At 35.8% G+C, this 20,517-nt stretch overlaps 2 protein-coding genes and 1 pseudogene across 2 annotated transcripts; 1 reads left to right on the top strand and 2 right to left on the bottom strand.

Annotated features, from left to right (window-relative positions):
- Positions 1 to 3,178: 3,178 nt before the first annotated feature.
- LOC103967343 (glutathione S-transferase U8) lies at positions 3,179 to 4,862 on the bottom strand. Its single transcript, XM_018652391.2, has 2 exons — positions 4,437 to 4,862; positions 3,179 to 3,712 (listed from the first exon to the last, which is right to left on the bottom strand). The coding sequence occupies exons 1-2, from the start codon at positions 4,749 to 4,751 to the stop codon at positions 3,359 to 3,361; spliced, it is 669 nt and encodes a 222-aa protein (XP_018507907.2). The 5' UTR covers positions 4,752 to 4,862; the 3' UTR covers positions 3,179 to 3,358.
- Positions 4,863 to 9,516: 4,654 nt separating this feature from the next.
- Positions 9,517 to 11,396, bottom strand: LOC103967345 (annotated as a pseudogene).
- A 5,469-nt stretch (positions 11,397 to 16,865) lies between these two features.
- On the top strand, positions 16,866 to 20,490 carry LOC103967339 (rop guanine nucleotide exchange factor 7-like). The gene is made up of 7 exons (XM_009380600.3): positions 16,866 to 17,666; positions 17,938 to 18,054; positions 18,183 to 18,337; positions 18,703 to 18,777; positions 18,857 to 19,147; positions 19,226 to 19,582; positions 19,674 to 20,490. Exons 1-7 carry the CDS (start codon positions 17,051 to 17,053, stop codon positions 20,178 to 20,180), a joined length of 2,118 nt encoding a protein of 705 aa, XP_009378875.2. The 5' UTR covers positions 16,866 to 17,050; the 3' UTR covers positions 20,181 to 20,490.
- The last annotated feature ends 27 nt before the right edge of the window (positions 20,491 to 20,517 follow it).

The following is a 20,517-nucleotide window of genomic DNA, read 5'->3' as shown; positions in this document are numbered from 1 at the left end:
AAGTAAACGACCAAGTAAAGAAATGTATAACATTGGACCAAATTCTAAAGATGAGGTACTGCCATTGTCAATTTTAAAAGATGAGGTATGAAAGTATCGTGACATCAATAGTTAAGGTAGTTTTTTGTACATTACCCTAACTCTTTTACGTACTACTGCCATCATTGAAAGATCATTTTTGGCCATGAATTTTTTTAAGATCGATTGAGAAATTGGATGGGAGATCAAGGATAATGATAACATGGTTATTTTTATAGAGAGAAATATATATTTGATGATATTGGTAACGAGATTGTTTTGTAAGGCTTTCAAAACATAAAAACGCGTGAATAGATATTATAATATGTTGTATGATAAACTTTATGGACTAGTAAATAAGTATTTTGTTTATGGACTAGTAAATAAGTATTTTGTTTACTACATTCTTGAGCCTTTTAATTTATGACTTTGTTTTTTGAGGATGCTCTCATCCATGCATATCTCGAGCTCGTCCTTGGTATGTAGTGTACAATACTTATATTGTACATTAGAGTTCTAAAAACATGTAATGTGATGAATTAATAAAACGTGTACGGAAAATGAAAGTATTTTGAAACATTTTTGTGTAATACACGTATTTTATACAAATTTACTATGTATTTTACTATTTTTCTGTAGAAGGCCAATGTTATAGATAACGTTGATCCGATTTACATCTAAACAGTAAATCACATATTTCAACACTAACTAGTTAAAAAACTTTTATTCCATAGATGTCATAAAAAGATTTTGCGGTGCATAGAAAATATAAGTAAACTAAGAACCTAGCAAGTGGTGGATTGCGCAAGTATTTTAGACATTCTTCGTCAATTCATTGCCATTTTGGTGTTTGAACTTTGCTCCTCCTGTTGCGAAATTTAAACTAACCGAAATTAGTCCAACTTAGTTCCAAATTTTATGCTCACAAGCGTATGAATCGTTCGATAGTATAGAAAGTAAGCACTTAACATTGTACCACAAAAAGTAATCTAATTCTAAACAACTAACTTAAATCCAATTGCGACATAGTGAAATTTAACAAAGATTGATAAAATAATGATGGTTTTGAGAGTTGATACTAAAAGTTAAAAAAAAAAAAAAACAATAAAAACAAGTACGTGTGATCACAATGCAAAAAGTGGCAGCAAGAAAACAAGTTGTAATTCAATCGAAGTAAAACACTAGATCAGTCCGACTCACCATAACCAATCCTACTTATTTCATGCAACAAATTATTAACAAGTACTCAATCTCATTGATAGTCAAATTTCCCTAACTCATGTAATATCTATGACATCTAGATTGTTACATATATTCCATTATGCAACCATCCATGGCATTTGGATTAGTTAACATAATGAAACTCATTATGATTAGTGGAAATTTATATAAAGACTACACAAATCCTAGAGTATGACATCTACTACTAGGTAATTTATGGTATCTATTTGCAAGAAGCTATCCCTCAAGTTGAAAACATGGCATCTGCACAACTTGCATCAAATTTACTAAGTAAGAGTCAAAATGGTAGCTAATCACCAAGACTAAAACCAAGCATATAAGAGCATTCATAGTTATGGCTACATCGTAGCCCTAGCTAAGAAAAATTAGTTCTAAAACATAATCGAAAATATTATTGAATTCATAAAATTAAAAGAAAACTAAGTTTAGAAAAGCTTGAAAATCTCTTGCTTTGCCGCTGCCTTCTTCCCCTTGTCCCTTTTTTCTTGAATCTTGATCAGTTCTCTTTTTTCTTTTTCTTCCCCCTTGTCTTTCCTTTTCCATAACTGACAAAGGTTTTAAAACCCATTAATTGGCAAGAATGAAGAAGAGAAACGGAAGAACTTTTAACTCCTTCTCATTGATCTCACTGCCATCACCCCTAGCCTTATACCTCTGAATCAATTCATTGCAGTAGTAGGCCTCCTTAATTTACCTCTTCAATGCTCTGCTAAGTGCTGAATGACAGTCACATCTCCAAAATGGACATCCACCAAATTTGCACTTGGCCAATCTCCACAATAGATCAAAATCATCAAATAATCTCATGTTCATACTTTTGCTTGAAACCCTCAAACTGAAATTTGATCTAGGAAGCTGGATTTCCATCTCTTTTCGAATCTGATTGTCTAAAGCCTCTTGCTCCGCTGCAATTGTATATGACGGCTTGCACCATAAAAAAGATTGGATTAGGCCTTTCTTTTCTGTGTCGGTGTAGATAAGAGAATAAGGGCAGCCTTTGTGCAATTGAATACATCACGTGCAAGGCATGTGTTCCACATTTTGTTAACCCGTCAAACCTCCTTTCAATCTTGCAAAGTAACAGGAAAACTGTTACTTGTCAACATAGAAAACCTTGATATGATTTAAGTGAGAATAAGTTTAGCCTTATAATAATGGAGCCTCGCAAAATGTTAAATAGTCCTCTTTTTATGCAAGCTAATTATACAATGCCATTCTCTTAAACAAAAGATAAAGACATTCTTGCATTCAAAATACGAATGGCAATAGTTCCATTTGACTCAACAAAATCATATAGATATAATACAATTTAGTCATTTCCTTTGCCTAATCATGAAAGCACAAAAAATGTGTAAACGCTTTCATTTAAATCCAAAATGTCACAAGAAAAATGCAATTTTTGAAGTAAATAAATAGTCGAACATGCGATCATCACCTCCCATCAATATAGCTTAGAGTACGTAGTAGTCACATCCATCAAGATATATATGCATACATATACATATATATAGCTATGCAGGCCTTTACGTAAAGGGACTTCCATTTTTTTTTTAAAATTGAGATTACTTGTTGGATCCACTTCACATTGAACTTCAACGATCTGAATAATTTATTTTGCAAAAATTCAATTTAATCTGACATCATTTACCCATTTAATTGTCATGATGAAATTTCAATGTTTCTTAGAACATAATGTTCGTCAATTTTTTTGAACTCAATTAGATACCTCAAATATTTCCGATTTGGCTAATATTTTGCAATATAATCAATGAGTTACAACTTGAAAAATAGACGGTTTAGATTATTGAAATTTGATATGGTGTTGGCCTCACAACTAATCTCCATTTTTTGAAATAAATGGGATCCTTTCCCTTAAAGACTCTGCGTGTGTGTATTAAGAACCCCATCTAGCCACAAGTGCAAAATCCTGATTTTGTTCTTATAAAACATCACGGAGCCACGAAATGCTTCGAAGGAAATCACACAGACACGTATACATATTTAGCCACAAGTGCAATACTGATTTTCTTCTAAAATACCATGAACTATGAAATGCTTCGAAGGAAACCATCTGATGACTAGGATTCTATGAACCGTTTTAGCTGGAAGTAGTAGTTGTGGTAGTGCTTTGAAGGCGATCGCGGATGTGAGCAACTAGTTTATCTTTGGGAGGCAGACTTTCCTGAAATACACTGCAAAACTCATCGCTCCAATTGTACAATTTGGGAAGCTTCTCTTTGGTCAACAGCTCGACTCCCACAACTTCTTGAATGGCTCGAAGCCAGTAGCCTATGAAGTTGGCAACAATGTCCACAAGTCCAACGGTCTCTCCTGCGAAGAACTTCTTGTCTTTGAGCTCATTTTCCAGTATTTTCAGAAGCTCACAGGCTTCTTCCACAGCCTTTTCATGTTCCTCACTGCCCCACAGAACTTTATATGTTGCAGGCAAGCACTAAAGTAAACAAACAAAATAAGAATTTAGCTAATTAGACATATATTATGGTGTGGAAAATTAATTAATGCGGTCAATAAGCTGGAACATGGGCTAGAAAATAGGGCTATATAATGTTCACTTGTCAAACTAATGTTGTATAACTATTGTCTGAGACCACACATATCATGATAAAATCAAACTTGATCACTAATTCAGATTTTGTGACATAAACTTTTTATGTAACCAGACTTATGTTTTCAAGTTATTAATTTAGACTACATTTGTTTTAAATGAACCTCGACGGTACGATATAAATTTTCTTGATATGAAATCTTAATCTAAACTACATATTTCATACAAAAACCAACTTGATCAACCATTCATATTCTGTAGTATAAACACCTTATACTACCAACAGATTATGCAGGGTTAGGCGTGTATTGTCACTTGTCAGGTTTGATCCAGACTGAACAAGTAGACATTTCAAACGAGATTCAACTTAATCAGTGATTTTAAGTTTTAATAATATAAACATTAACACTGTTAGTCACAAAAGCATTTCTAGCTAATACATATACTCAATCCAAAATCGCCATGCACATGCTTATATATATATATATATATATATATTAAGAAACTGTTAATTTAAACTATAAATTCATGTTATAATCAACTTTATTAAAAATAACCTCGATCATCAATGATTTAGATTCACTGTCTAGCAAGACAAGAAACATTTTACCTTTTCATCAATGAACCTAGCCCAGAAACGTGCTTGGGCTCTTTCATAAGGATCTTTAGGCAAAATGGGGAAACCCTCCTTCCAATTCTCATCAATGTACTCGAGAATGACCTGGGACTCAGCTATCGCTCTGCCATTGTGCAGGAGCACAGGGATCATCTGATGAACTGGGTTGGATTTTAGAAGCAAAGCACTCTTGCTCTGCAGGTCCTCCTCAACAAATTCGTACTCCACATTTTTCAGCTTCAGAGCTATTTCCACTCTCCTACTATATGGACTTGCCCAAACCCCCAACAGCTTCACCTCGTCAGCCATGATATAAGCACTAACTAATCAAGTTTAACACTAATTAATCTCCTCCTTGTGTGCATATTATGACTGGTTTAATCTTTCTTTTGGGGTTTTATAGCGGTAGGAAAATAGTGTTTTTGGCAGTCAAGACAACTCTACACAATGTTCAATAGTCAATAATAATTTTAAAATGGTTATGTCATTGAGGAAAGATCTAGAAAATGTGCTTTATTGACAATTCTTCGTTGAAAACCATGTCCAAATGAGCTTATCTGCGGAAGAGATTCTTCCGAATCTCTTCAACTAAAGCTCACCAATCAATTAATTTCGGTTCTTGAAATTTGATCCAACAACTATAAATATGAGGTCTCTTAAAAGTTATAATAATTTTAATTGTTAGATCAAATTTTAAGAGTTCAAATTAATTGATTGGGTTGATGGAAGAGATCCGGAGGGGATCTCTTCCGGATCTCTTCCCCTTGTATGCCGTATTGATATTGTATTACTCTCCATTTGGTGCTAATGCTAGCTTTTATTTGTTTTATCATATATTACCTATTTGTGTTCAATTAGTCCAACTTGTGTAAATTTTTTCCGATGTGTTTCGTCATTGCTTATCGTTAAGGGCCTCCATAATAAATTTATTGTGACCAAGACTTCTTAAAGTTTTAAACTATTTTTATTGGGTGATGCTGACGTATTGACATTTCGAAAATTTTACTGTACAATCCAAATTTCGTTATTTAAAAAGAAAATACACTTATGAGTAGGTACATAATATCAAGATTTTGAGTGTCAATGACGTCAACGCCCTTTTCTCTTTAAACAACAATATAGAGGGTGGGTATTTAAGCTACATAATGAGCTAATTGTAATCATGTTGAACTCAAATTCAAAGGAATCAAACCTAAGACCTCTAGTTTACAAATGAAGATAAAAAACTTTCCAAATGGTAGATACATTGATTAGATAATTAGATTTAGGGTGTAATTAGAACTCTCCAGATCAAAATAAGACAAACTGCTAACAATTTGCAACGAAGAGGCAATTGGGCTCCAAAATGCTATTCGGTTTGGGCTTCCAAGCCTTGAAAGTGGCTTTTTTTTGTTTTCAACAAGGTAGGTTGGGCCTCAATAAGCCATAAAGTTTTAAAACAGATGGATCACCGGAGAATATGTTCAGAATCTTCTTCACGGTCACAATGGCAGTAGTACCCATTTAGGCCAATTAGTCATTTTAGCATACATTTGTTTGACATCACTAATTTTCAATGGACCGGACTTGATTACTTATTAGTATAATCATGTGTTTATTACGTGCATGAATTAAATTTAATAAGATTAAAAAAAACTCGCATGGATTAACCTCCTCACTAGAAGGTTTTATAGAGCGCCCGAAAAGGAGAGGACTACTAATCTTATTAATAATTACAACTAGGTGATATTAAAAGATAATAGTTTTGGTCACACACGGTTATAAGTATTGCTCAGTAAACCTTTGTTTTCGATGGCATCATAGCAAACAAGGCATTATATATATATATATATTAAGAAAAAAATTGTCACTTCTCATAGTCATTGGTACTTCTCGTAGTTAGTAAAATATGAAACGGGATATAGTACGTGAAAAATAACTACGTGCATTATTTGGTAACTTTTCTAGAAAATTACTTAAAAAAATTTGGCCATTTTTTACATTTTAATAGATGAAATAGTTGTTTTATTTCTTCAATAATATATTAAATTAAAAATGTTCACAATATGAGTTGTGAAATTCCATTACCGAATTCCACTATTCAATATTTCGTATTCGTATTTTAGGAAAATTAATCTTATTTTTCAGTTAATTTTGGAATTTTGGTTATTTAGTTATAAAGTTTGATTTTTTGTAATAAACAATCCGTAGACCTTTTAAGGTCACTTTTAGTATTTCTGGATTGAGCTCGATCCTATGAGCGTGTAAGTGAAAACTGTATATGAAACGGAGTTATAACAAATAAACTACAAGCTTCCAAAAGAAAGGGCAAAATGGTAATTTCACTCATACATGGCAACTCAACCCAGCCCATATTAGGGGTGTTTCGAAATAAAAACTGGGTATGTACGACCCGTTTCTCTATTGTCTGGCCCGGGATAACCTGCTACCCGGGTGAATTTGTGACGGCGATCTCGTCGAATTCCGACGACGATGAAACAAACAACACCACAGATCGACTCAGTGCTCCTCAAGCTTTATTTTCCACCCCAGGTATTCGTTGTTTGGCTGTTGTTCGTGGTAGATCGAAACCGTGGAATCCCCGAGTTTCCCGACAGACGATCATCGTCCTCCGTGCATTTCGACATCCACCTTCACTAGTTTTCAACTCACCTTGACCCCAATAAAACCCGATCAAGGTTCATGCCGTGGGAGCCCCCGTGACGTCGAATCGACGTTCGAACGATTTTGGGGTTTCGGACGATCCATCGTCGTCCCGATGGAAACCACCTTCATGCTTTGACTCTAGTTTTGATACCCGTTTGACGCAATTCGATCATTTGGACTTGGTTTCGTAATTGACCACCACTCGATCTTTTTAGTAGACAGAGATTCGATCATTGGATCGTCTTGAAATTATAGTGTGTTGTTGTTTGTATGTTTTGAAGACCTTAGGAATTTATGGATCTGAAATCTAACATGAGAATCTTGTGGATTGGATTATTATAGTTGTTGATCGTATGATCCGACCGTTTGATCGTCACAAAATTATTGTATGTGATTATACATAATATTTGAGTATTTAAAAGTTTACAGATCGACTTCTGATGTGTGAATATTTTGGATTGGATTACGGATGATTGTTAATTTTACCGTTGACTGCGTTGATCAAGGGTTGACTTTTGGTCAAATTTCCCGAAATGTCTTCAATTACTCAAATTAAGTTTACTAGAGACCCGACAAAGTTTAGTGGACCTATCTTGATCAACAAGCCATCTTGGATGGGTGCCTCGAATTGCGTGTAAGTGATACCTAACCAAAATTTATGTGTGTATTGAATTATAAATGATAGTAATGATATTGTGCAAATACTAGTATGAGCAGATAAGACAAGGGCCATATTAGAAGTATTATGTAGAACTTGTACATATGTATGATTAGAGAATTGTTGTTCATGTGGATTCAATAGTGCTTGTGTGTACTTACAATTGTGATTCATGTTGAATGAATGTATAATAGGATGATGTGATTGCACCATGTAACAATGTGGTACATGGATAATCCCACCTAGTTAATTCGCATTGGGAGACCACATGCATTGTAAGAGTGACTCTGCTTGATTAATCTACATTGGGTGTCACTGCCTACGTGGTTCATTATTTCTATAGGTGGTCCTGCTTGGTTAATTCACGTTGGGGGACCTTACACATTCTAGGGGTGACTCTATATGGTTAATCCGCATTGGTGGGTCACTGGCTACTTGGCTTCATTATTTCCATGGGTAGTTCCGTTTGGTTAATTCGCATTGGGGAACCACATTATTAGATGCAAGCCTATGGTTTCACCTAGTTAATCCGCATTGGGGAACCATATGCATTCTAGGAGTGATTCCGCCTAGCTAATCCTTGTTGGGGAATCATACGCATTCTAGGGTGATTCTGCCTGGTAATTAATCCACGTTTAGGGATCATTGCCTACCTGACCACATTAGATCCATAGGTGGTCTTGCTTGGTTAATTCGTATTGGGGGACCACCCTATCGTATCGATGCCTATGGTTTCACTTGGTTAATCCACATTGGGGGTCAATACGCATTCTACAGTTGGATTACGTTGAATTGGTCTGGAATCCCTTGGTCCATAATCCCTTTTCCAAGTTGGTTGTGTTGAGTTGGTCCGGAACGTTAGATTCTTGTGAGTAGATGTTGCTCAAGATTACACTTGTGTGTAATTTGAGATTACAATGTTGTTACCTTATAATACTAGTAGAAATTTAGGGCAATCCTTATGGATGTTGGATTTGTTACGATTAGGGAAGTGATGTTTGATAGTATTGATTGATTAATGTGGGGAAATATTAAACTTTGTGCCTTGTTGGTCCATTGAAATGTTATTGGTTATGCTTTTGTTATTAGAAATCTTTTTGAAGTATGTAAAAGATGGAATGACATATAGATTCATCACTTACGTTCGAAGTTAACTATAACTTTATATTTTACAATTAGGAATGCCATGAGAAATGTTAGAGTTTATCTAAGGATGAACTATGAATGGCTTGATCTTGTGACATGGTACATAGGCAATCTAAAGCAAAGGTTAGATGCACTTATAAAATAAGAGGAAAATGTACTAAGGTATGGAACCGTTGGTTATTTCTGGTCATGTCTTGAAAGGTAGGTAAGATAGATATTGGTATGTTTTGATATCACGTGTTGATCATAAACAAATGTTGGGATCGGGGCATCACATGTGTGACACTGAAAGATGTGTGAAAATTACGTGTACTAAACATGAAATGTATGTAAGCATGTGTATAATACGAATGTTGTACATTAAAGTTCTAAAATGTGTAATTTAACGAATTATTGAAGCTTGTACGGAAAATAAAAGTATATTGAAAAATTCATTTGTAATACACGTATTATATACGGATTTACTAACTATGTATAAACAATGTATTTTTTACATTTTTCTGTAGGAGGCAAATATTATAGTTAACGTTGTTCTGATTATATGTAAATGGAAATCATATATTTCAATGATAATTGGTTGAAAAACTTTTATTTCATAGATTTCATAAAAAAGATTTGGCGGTATAGAGAATATATAAGTAACTAAGTACTTTGCAAATGGTGGATTACATAAGTGTATTAGACATTCTTCGTCAATTCATTGCACTTCGGTGTTCGAACTCTGCCCACCCCTCAATCTAGCTTAGAGTACATAGTAATATCACGTCTAACAAGATATATATGCATACATACGCGAGCGCGCGCACACAAGAGAACGCGATCTAGCAACAAGTGCAATCCTGAATTTATTCTTATAAATATCATGAACTACGAAATGCTTCGAAGTAAACCATCTTATGACTGATTTATGAACCATTTTAGCTGGAAGTAGTAGTGGTGGTGGTGCCTTGAAGGCGACCACGGAAGTGAGCAACTAATTTATCTTTGGGAGGCAGATTTTCCTGAAAGACACTGCAAAAACTCATCGCTCCAATTGTAGAGTTTGGGAAGCTTCTCTTTGCTCAACAGCTCCACTCCAACAAGTTCTTGAATGGTTCTAAGCCAGAAGGCTATGAAGTTGGCAACAATGTCCACAAGTCCAAAAGTCTCTCCTGCGAAGAACTTCTTGTCTTTGAGCTCATTTTCCAGTATTTTCAGAAGCTCACAGGCTTCTTCCACAGCCTTCTCAGGTTCCTCACTGCCCCAGAGAGCTTTCCATGTTGCAGGCAAGCAGTAAAGTAAACAAACAAATACGAATTTAGCTTATTAGGCATATTATGGTGTGCAAAATTAATTAGTGCTGTCAGAAAATAGGACTATATAATGTTCACTTGCCAAACTAAAGATGTATAACTATTATGATATTATCTCAGACCACACATATTATATAAGAATCAACTTGATCACTAATTCAGATTTTATGTAACCAGACATATGTTTTCAAGTTGTTAGTCTAGACCACATTTTTTTTAAAGAAACCTCGACAGGTACGATATAAATTTCATTAATCTAGACTACATATATCATACAAGAACTAACTTATCAATAATTCATATTCTATAGCATATACATTTTATACTACCAACATATTATGTAGGGTCAGACATGCATTGTCATGTTTGATCCAGACTGCACAAGTACACATTTCAAACAAAATTCAACTTAATCAATGACCTAAGCTTTAGTTATATAAACATTTTACACTCGTAGTCACAAAAGAATTTCCGGCTAATAGACTCAATGCAAAATCACCATTCACATGCTTATGTTAAACATGCTGTTAATGTAAACTACACATTCATGCTATAATCAACTTTGTTAAAAATAACCTTGATCATCAATGATTTAGATGCACAATAACGCAAGATAACTTTTTTTATATAATTAATACGGAAAGATTAAAGTGAAACATTTTTACCTTTTCATAAATGAACCTAGCCCAGAAACGTGCCTGGGCTCTTTCATAAGGATCTTTCGGCAAAATGGGAAAACCCTCCTTCCGAGTCTCATCAATGTACTCGAGAATGACCTGGGACTCAGTTATTGGTCTGGATCTTCTGATGAACTGGGTTGGATTTCAGAAGCAAAGCACTCCTGCTCTGCAGGTCCTCATCAACAAATTCGTACTCCACAGTTTTCAGCTTCAGAGCTGTTTCCACTCTCCTGCTAAATGGGCTTCCCCAAGACCCCAACAGCTTCACTTCAGCCATGATATAAGCACCAACTAATCAAGTTTACTAATTAATCACCCTTTTGTGGATAATATCACTGGATTAAACTCCTTCTGGGTTTTACAGAGATAGGAAGACAGTGTTTACTTGGCGGCTAAGACAACTCGACTCAAAGTCAATAGTCAGTAATCCTTCTAAAATGGTGATTTAGTGGAGGAAAGATCTGGATAACATTGCTTTTTGACAGTTTCTTCATTGAAACCAAATGAGCTTATCTCCTCTATTGCTATTGGTAGTCTATTCTTCTCCCATTGGGGTCATTGACTTGCTAGTTTTTATTGGTTTTAATTTTATCGTACCTGTTTGTATTGAATTAGTCCAACTTATGTAACATTTAAATTTGGGAGTTTTAACGAAAAGCTCATGGTACTGTTCACTTTAACGAAAAACCACATTTTTACATTAAAAAGTCAATCCTGGTACTATTCACTTTACCCTTTATTTTGTACTTATCATTAAAACTCAAAGTTTTCAAGCCATTTTCATTAGTTTTCCTTTTAAATTTTGCTTCTGATGTGTTTGGTCATTGCTTAGCGCTAAGGGCCTCAATAATCAATATATTATGACCAACACTTCATAAAGTTTTAAACTTTTCTATTGGGTGGTGCTGATGTTATTGACATTTTAAAAATTTTATTGCACAATTCAAACTTTCGATATTTAAGAAGGAAAACACACTTATGAGTGGTTGTGCTTATAAGTAGTACACAACGAGATTTTTAGAGTGTCAATAACGTCAACAAAGTCTCCAGATCAAAATACGACAAATTGCTAACAATTTGCAACGAAGAGGCAATTGGGCTCCAAAATGCTATTTTTTTTAACTTACAAACCTTGAAAGTGGGCTTATTCTACTTTCAACAAGGAGGCTGGGCCTCAATAAGATATTAAGTCTCAAAATAGATGGATCACCGGAGAATATGTTCAGAATTTTCTTCACGGTTAGATGCAATGACAGTAGTACCCATTAGGCTAATGAGTCGTTTTAGGGTTTTGGTGGATATGGTTCTTGTGAACTTGACTTAAGATCAATTTGGGTGATGTTTGCTTTATAGTTTTTTGTGTAGCTTTTGTCCGCTTTAGTTTTGTGTCTTTTGTTTCAGTACAGAGTAGATGTTTTGATGTCATAGTTGAATTGTTGCAAGCTTTTTATCGAAATTTGTTGTTCGACAAGAAAACATGTAAAATTTCGCTAATATCAATCGCTCACGCATGTAAGAGATTTATAATCATTGATCAAAATGTGAATTTTGCAACGACCAAAAATCACCCACACGCGTGTTGGGCAATTGATTGTAACACAACTCAACTTGGGTCCATTATGCTTCATTCACACCTCTAAACAAATGATCATATTTCCACATTTGCAAACAACAATAAACAAATAATTAGCAATGCGGTCCATCAATTATCTAGCGTGTTTCACATCTTTTTGGAAAGAAAAGGTCCAAACGGTCAGCTTTTGACTCCTTAAGAGTAGTACTCATACCATGTAAGTTGTTTACCATCATGAAAGTTTGCATTTGAAAATTGAAATGTAGGATGGAGCCATGGCAATAAATGGAAACGCAAGCTTTAACAAGGAATCAACAACTTAAAGCACAAGAGTGGTACATCATACTATCATAAGCTCTATTTCTTTCGTTTTTGTAATTCAGAAGCAGCTTGGAATTGAAGCGTGTCTTTCCCTCTACGTCTATTCAAATTAGCAGTCAACATCCAAACAACAGTTAGGGAGGAGCCTTGGAAGTCGGAACAAGAACAACAACCAAAATCATATCCTTCATCCGACGCAAATCGGAATTACATAATGCCTTGCACGGAAAGTCACCAACCAAAACAAAATGGAGATTAATTTAGATGGTTGAGACTTGAGAGTTTTAATTAGTACCCAAGTCTGATCTTAATTTTAATTCTTTCTCACTAACTACTTTGGTCATCATTAATCATGATAATGCTTTATATTGTCCCGTGCATAAACAAAACTCATTTATGAACTGCTCCATTCAGCCATGAACAAGTCTTCTTTGCCGATAAGATCTCAAAGAGACGATTTAGGAGTTCACTACTAATTTACAGTCATATTGACTTTAACCTTGTCGATAAGATTTAAAAAATTCCTCAATTTTCTTCCTAAAACTCAATTTTTGCATCACTTTCTCATATTCCGTTAATCTTTTAAAAATCTGTATCGATAACTGTTAAAACCCATTTGGAAGTTCAAATCAAGAACCCGAAATTTCATCAGATAGTGAAGACCCACCAAACCAAACTTGTTCTATTGTTTCCAGTGACAATGACCTTGATGCATAGTCCTCGGGCTTCAGCATTCTTCCCAATTTTGATCACAAACAAAACTCAATCAAAAAACCAAAATAAAAGCATTTCGCACAAGTATTTTAGCTCCAATACTCAATCCCCAAATATTGATTTTGATTTCGAGTTGGTGGTTGCTAGTTTGAATTAGGGTACTTTGGGTAGGGAGGTGCGGCGGTAACGGAGGGGAAGAAGAAGAACCTTGTTTTTTTAACTTTCCAAATATAATATATTATTTTTTTTAACTATTATTTTGCACAACTGGCAATCAAAACAGAAATAAATGGGACTCAATCATGCCACGTTAGCGGAATGAATAGATACAAAATTGACAGAATATAAGAAAGTGATGCGAAAAGTGAGTTTCAGAAAATGAAGTGGCTCAAATTTTAAATAAAATGGACATAGTGTAAGAAGGTGATGCAAAATTGAGTTTCAAGAAACGATGTGGCGTAATTTTTGCTTTAGCCGACAATGTATAATTGAAAGGAGTTATAACTTACGAGGGCCGTAACAACAAATAAGCCTTGAGTATATTCCGGATTCAGTAACTTATTAGCTAATCTGATATAGTAAACTTAAAGTAAAAACTAGTTGCTAGTTTAATTATAATAATGTTGATGTAAACAAAACAAATGTTTATATAAACAATTTGAAACTCCTTTGAGAAGATAAAGATATTCCACCATTAATTTGTTTTGTAGTTCCCAAAATATTTTACCCTAAAATTTGAATTATTTATTGGCTTTCTACGAACTTGGAAACTTTCTCCAAAAAAAAAAAAAGAACTTGGAAACTCTGCTTCTAAAAGCCGGCTGCTTTTACTGGAATGCCCCGGACTTCATCAGCATGTAAACATTTCTTTTGGGGTTTCTTTGTATTTTCAAACTGAGTTTGCTAAGATTTTTTTTTAAAGTTATTTTTCTTTACCAAGAGTTTTCTAAGATTCATTTTAGATGCGTTTGTTGCACCAGACTGTCTCGAACTGGACTAGCTGCAGGGACTAAGTTGGACTGGCTTAGACTAGACTAAGCTGGATTAACTTAGTGATGCGTTTGGTGCAGTGTCGGACTAAGAAGTAGGATAATAAAATTTTTAACATGCAATTCACAAATCCGACACCAAATTAGTACAAACAACTCAAATTGGGTCCAAACAGGGACTCTTTCTTCTTCTTCTTCTTCTTCAGAAATTACAAGTAGGGACTCTATTTCTTCTTCTTCTTCGCTGGAAATTACAAGCAGGGACTCTTTCTCCGTGTCATTGTCCCTGAAGCCCTGGAGCACATTGCACACTACACACACACACACACACACATAGCAATCTGCTTGAAACCCATCAAACAGTCAACATAACAGGTAGAATCCAATCAGTCCATAAAATTTAACAGATTAACAAACTCTAACACATAAACTTTAACTAAATCGCATTATACAACCTGCAAAAACTTAACTTAAATTTTGAAATTCAACACCTTTCAATAAACCCAGATTCCATAAATAAATAAAAAATAAAAAAATAGATGGAAAAAATTCAAAAGAACTAGAGAGTGAGAGACGGAGAGAGAGAGGGTTACTTCGACTGGGATCGAACGGGAGAGGAGGAGGGGCGATTTAGGTGGAGGGCGACTAGGATGCTGATGAGGGCAAGTAGGACGCAGAGATAAGGGTGATGAGGATGAGGATGAGGAAGCAGGGCAAGGAGGGAGCAGGGAACGCAGGGAGTGATGGCGACGACTCTCTCTTGCAGGAAGAGCGAGGTTCTCTCTTACAGGTGATCTTACAAGTCCGGCTGAAATTGGGGTTCTTGGCCAAGAACTCCTAACAAAGTCTTTAATCCCAGTGAGTCCCATCTAATCCCGTTAAACCTAATCCTTGTGCAAACCAAATATGAGACTACACTAGCAATTAGTCTAGTCTAGTCCAGTCCCCCCTAATCTGGTCAAACAAACACCCCTTTAGTTCTTGCGTTTTAATTTTGGGTGATACGAAACACAAATACTAGTCTTTTAAGAACATAAGATTCTTGTCATTTAGTACTACGGTTAATTGATATTTTTCTTCATTTGTAAGTGAGAGATCTTAGGTTCGATTCTCGTTAAAGACGAATTTGAATTACATTATTGCTAGGCCATTGTGAGGCTATGCCAACCCTCTCCTTCTTAGTTTAGATAATATCGTTTGTTCAAAAAGAAAAAAAAACAAGAGATTCATGACTACAATGAAATATATTTAAATGTTTAATATCTTTCATCTTTGTTTAATCACGACTGTAACACATGTTTTCCAATCATAAGAAACAAATATGAAAGATAATTAACGTATATGCTCTAACCATACTTCTATCTTACTCAATGGAACTATTTACTAGTATGAGCACTAGATCCCAAAATTTATAGAACAAAATTCCCACACATCTCCATTTACTATGATCACACTTCACACAATAGGATTAGTAATTAAGTAATGTTAGGATTATCAATTTTTTAGACGACATTTGCAGATCATGTGATGTATTACCAATAGGAAATAAGCATGGTAATCAATACTTAAGTAATAATCTAATGTATTCTTAAAAAAAATAAAAATAAAAAGTAATAATCTAAGGGTAATTCTAGGGAGATCGAAAATTTAAACTAAATTTGCAAACATAATGATGTGTTACCAAAATAAAATAAGCATGTTAATCAACATTTAAGTAATAATCCAATTATCAACAAGAACATCATTAGGCACCAATATAAAATAAACATATTAATCAACGTTTAAGTAGAATATAATTTAAATAAACAGTCATCAAACATTAGTCTTGACAATTTCAAGTAGAAGGGCAATGTGGTCACTTGACACCAAATCCAAGGATAAATTGGTAGGCATCATTGAGAGATCCGTCGATTGCACGCTTCCCATAACCATTGTTTATTGTATTTTTCAAACCCAAGTTAGAATTATTAATACACGTTTTATCATTTTTAATCCTTGTTTAAGCAAAGCAGAGCAAATGCTAACAGAGAGAGAGAGAGCCACCGGCAATTAAGGTCTGATTCAAGAACACATTGATTGAAGGGGATTCACTCTCTTTGCATCCGAGTTTAAGTTTCTTTATCTTTTGTACTGTAAAAAGAAGATATTGACAATTTTCTTACGTAGACATTCTTATTTAATCTTGTAATGCAGTTTGATAATCAAAACCTTCTATATTTTAACTCAACTTTTAGTTCTGCAAAAGAGAAATGAATTAAAATATAAATAATTTAACTGTTTGATTAACGTTTTTAAAATCTGTGTTAGAGTGAGAAATATAGTCAATTAATTTTAGTTAATTTTTATTACAGAAATAATTTTTAAAAAGTTACTTAAAAAAGTAGATAATTCGAAGCTCGAACCATGCGAAGATAAAGGTAGAAACATACGCTCTTCAAAGCTCAAATGCGTCTCTCTCTCTCTCTCGCTGTTCATGTGTTTGAGCAAGCTCCATTAATCATTACCAGCTCCACATTTTTGTTCATATAAATAAACCAAACCTCCTTCCGGAAGAATCATACTTTCACTGTCAGACATGGTTGAGACCCCATGGATGGAGCTTTCACTTACCAAGAAGAAAGAGAATCAAGAACCCACCTTAAATTTCATCAACTCAAGCTCTGTCCGCCATTGCTGAGCTTCAGAAGCTTTAACAGCCGCAACCCATTTTCCCTTTTCTGTTTCTGGGCGTCCAAGTATCTTCGGAACTTGCATTGCAGAGCTCGAATCTTCAACTCCTGCTGCTTAGGAAAGCTTCCGTACGATGGTATGGTGGTGAACAACTCTGCTTTCTGCGATTTGCCGGGTTTTGGTGACGAAGGAGGAGCTTCAATGGAGGGTTTGGTGGAGAAAGATGAAGTTATTGGGGAGAAAAGTGGCGATTTTTTGGCTGAAGCTTTGGATAAAGATGGGAGCTTTGAGGATTTGATTGAGGAGAAGGGTCGTGAGAGCAGTTCAAGTTCGAATTTTTTGACGTCGGAGACGACGGGGCAGGAGGAGGAGCAGAGCCACAGCAGCTCTGAGGAGTCGTCTTCGCCGCCGTCGTTGGGTTGGCCTGTTCAGAAAGGTGAGGCGCCGGATTGCACCAGTGAGAACGGTGATGAAGCGGCGGAGAAAACCCATTCAGATGATAGGAAACTAGAGAAACAAGGGTCAACAATATCAGGTATTATTATTCCCCTCCAATTCATAACCGGTCTGGGATTGCTTTCGTAGGAAGCACTTTTGCTCATAAGCGCTTTTGATAGAAATGCTCTTGTGAGAAGCACCTATTTAGGGTTTAAAGTGCTTTTAGGACCTTGAAGCACTTTTAAAGTTGTCAGAAAGCACTTTTAACACTTACATAAACAATTCGAAATAGGCTTGACAACCAAGCTACATGTCAATTTGATGCATTTTCATCTAACATAATTTGGTTTTGGTTTATGGGATTGTAGAGACTGAGTTGATGAAGGAGAGGTTTTCGAAATTACTGCTTGGAGAAGATATGTCAGGTTGTGGAAATGGGGTTTGCACAGCATTGGCTATATCAAATGCCATTACTAATCTTTGCGGTACGCACTTTTAATTTATTTTCTCAATGTCTTAACACTAAGAATTGGTTGATTTGCGGCGTTGTTTAACGAAAATTTGTTATAGATTCTGATGCTAATTCTTCTTATTCTCTGGTTCCCTCTTGCAGCTACCCTATTCGGGCAACTTTGGAGACTAGAACCACTACCGCAAGAGAAGAAATCGATGTGGCGAAGAGAGATGGAATGGCTTCTTTGTGTGAGTGATCACATTGTTGAGCTGATACCTTCTTGGCAGACTTTTCCTGATGGAAGCAAATTGGAGGTATGATCTGATTCCAACATTGATTAAAAGAATAGTATAATAATTCAGCTTTCGATATGGAAACCCTTGGCGCAGCTTTATATATTGTACTGAGTGGCAACAAACATCTGAAAGAATGATCAAAAGTCTCAATTGTGAGTTTTAGTGAGCAATTCCTAGTATATTGCAGTAATGAAGCGTCGCTATTTTTAACTGTGCTGCATTATAAATGGTGCATTGAAATAGAAATGCAGGCGTAGAGCCTTTTATGTTCATATAAGTCACGTGATGATATTTTGATAAGCAACCTCAACTATAAAGGGTTAGGGGGCTAATAAATGATCAGTTCCTTGAAATTGTTCTGACTCATATATATTTCAATTCAGGTCATGACTTGCAGACCGCGCTCAGATCTTTACGTTAATCTCCCTGCCCTTCGTAAATTGGACAACATGCTTCTTGTAAGGTTCTAAAAAACTTTTCCCCTGCTACCTAGATCCAGTTTGCGAGTTCCATTCTGAATTTAGCCAATCCTTGCAGGAAATCTTAGATGGCTTTAACAATACGGAGTTCTGGTACGTTGATCAAGGGATTCTGGCCCCAGATGCAGATGGGTCAACCTCTTTCCGAAGAGCATTTCAGCGCCAAGAGGAAAAGTGGTGGCTACCTGTGCCCCGAGTTCCTCCTGGTGGACTCCATGAAAATTCAAGAAAGCAATTGCAGCACAAGCGTGATTGCACGAGCCAAATATTAAAAGCTGCCATGGCAATCAATAGTATTACTCTAGCAGATATGGAAGTCCCCGAATCATATCTGGAATCTCTTCCGAAGGTTGGAAACGTTCAAGATACCTGTGATACATGATTACAAAGACATAGTTGTTAAACTTTTGTTTTAACTTGGTTTCAGAATGGAAGAGTAAGCTTAGGGGATGTTATTTATCGATACATTACATCAGATCAGTTCTCCGCAGAATGCCTGCTTGATTGCCTTGATTTGTCCTCTGAACATCAAGCCCTAGAGATTGCGAATAGAGTGGAGGCCTCGATATATATGTGGCGTAAAAAGGCAAACCCAAAACCTACAAGTATTTCGAACAGATTTGGTTCGAAGTCATCATGGGAAATGGTCAAGGAGCTGATGATTGATGCAGAGAAAAAGGAGTTGCTTCCAGAAAGAGCAGAAAGTCTGTTAATGTGCTTGAAGCAACGCTTCCCTGGTCTTCCACAGACAGCCCTCGATATGAGCAAGATTCAGCACAATAAGGTTCCAACTTTACCACTAAAAAGCTTTGTTCTTATTGGTGCCTTCTAATTGTTTTTTCTTTGTGCTTAATTGGTCAATTTTGATCTGCTAGGATGTCGGGAAATCCATTTTGGAGAGCTATTCAAGGGTTTTGGAGAGCCTGGCATTTAACATCGTGGCACGCATTGATGACCTGCTTTATGTAGATGACTTGACACGACATTCTGATCAGTTCCCATCAATCTCGAAAGTTAGTATGATTCCACACAAGAGCACTCCTACTCCATACTCGGTGCCCATCTCAAGCACTCCATACAAAACACCTTTCGCCACACCAAGCTTTTCACCCTCACAGCTAGTTAGCCCTCTGAGGGGAGACGGATCACCATTCATCACCAGCGGCAAGATCCCTCAACGTGGGTTGGGTGTTAAAAAAGTACTGACTGATTATCTTAGCATCGATGCAAAAGGAAAGGACTACAGTGATCCAATTGAGAAACCAGATTCAGTAACAAACACAATGCAAGAAACGCTAGGGTCTCACATGCGAATCGATTCTTTTGAGTGTACAAAAGCATTAAGGAGCCCGGGATCACAAGACTCAGTCACAGAAGAATGAATCCATCGGCTGACCATGCAGAAGTGTTCAGCCACTTCAACTAGGTCCTTTATGCGTGTTTTTTAAGGACATAGGAGGACATCTGAGAGAGGGGAAGGTTCATTGGGTTGTCGACTCTCGTTAGAACAAGATGTCTGCAACGGTGATGAGTTGAGTGTTTTATGTTTTAGATGTGCATCCCTGTATTACAGTTTGGAGTTTGTTCCGGACCCGAGTCGCAGTTTGACCTCGATCAAACAGTGGTTGTAAAGATAGAACTAAAAATTTTAACTAGTTTGGATAGAATATATGAAGTCTGATTGTTTTCTCATGCAGTGGATATGATGAATTATATGAT

The sequence above is a fragment of a genome, unplaced genomic scaffold (genome assembly GCF_019419815.1).
Source record: "Pyrus x bretschneideri cultivar Hongxiangsu unplaced genomic scaffold, Pyrus_bretschneideri_v1 Contig11, whole genome shotgun sequence".
NCBI classification, from domain to species: Eukaryota; Viridiplantae; Streptophyta; class Magnoliopsida; order Rosales; family Rosaceae; genus Pyrus; species Pyrus x bretschneideri.
Note: the sequence above shows the minus strand (reverse complement) of the source record. Positions and strands in the feature narration are given on the sequence as shown.

Bases quoted from the DNA above. Each gene is read 5' to 3' on its own strand.
- LOC103967339 (XM_009380600.3), top strand. From the start codon at position 17,051: ATGGATGGAGCTTTCACTTACCAAGAAGAAAGAGAATCAAGAACCCAC. The intron at 17,667-17,937 runs GTATTATTATTC...ATGGGATTGTAG, and splicing joins ACAAGGGTCAACAATATCAG to AGACTGAGTTGATGAAGGAG. The intron at 18,778-18,856 runs GTAAGGTTCTAA...CAATCCTTGCAG, and splicing joins AATTGGACAACATGCTTCTT to GAAATCTTAGATGGCTTTAA.
- LOC103967343 (XM_018652391.2), bottom strand. From the start codon at position 4,751: ATGGCTGACGAGGTGAAGCTGTTGGGGGTTTGGGCAAGTCCATATAGT. The intron at 3,713-4,436 runs GTAAAATGTTTC...TGTTTACTTTAG, and splicing joins CTAGGTTCATTGATGAAAAG to TGCTTGCCTGCAACATATAA.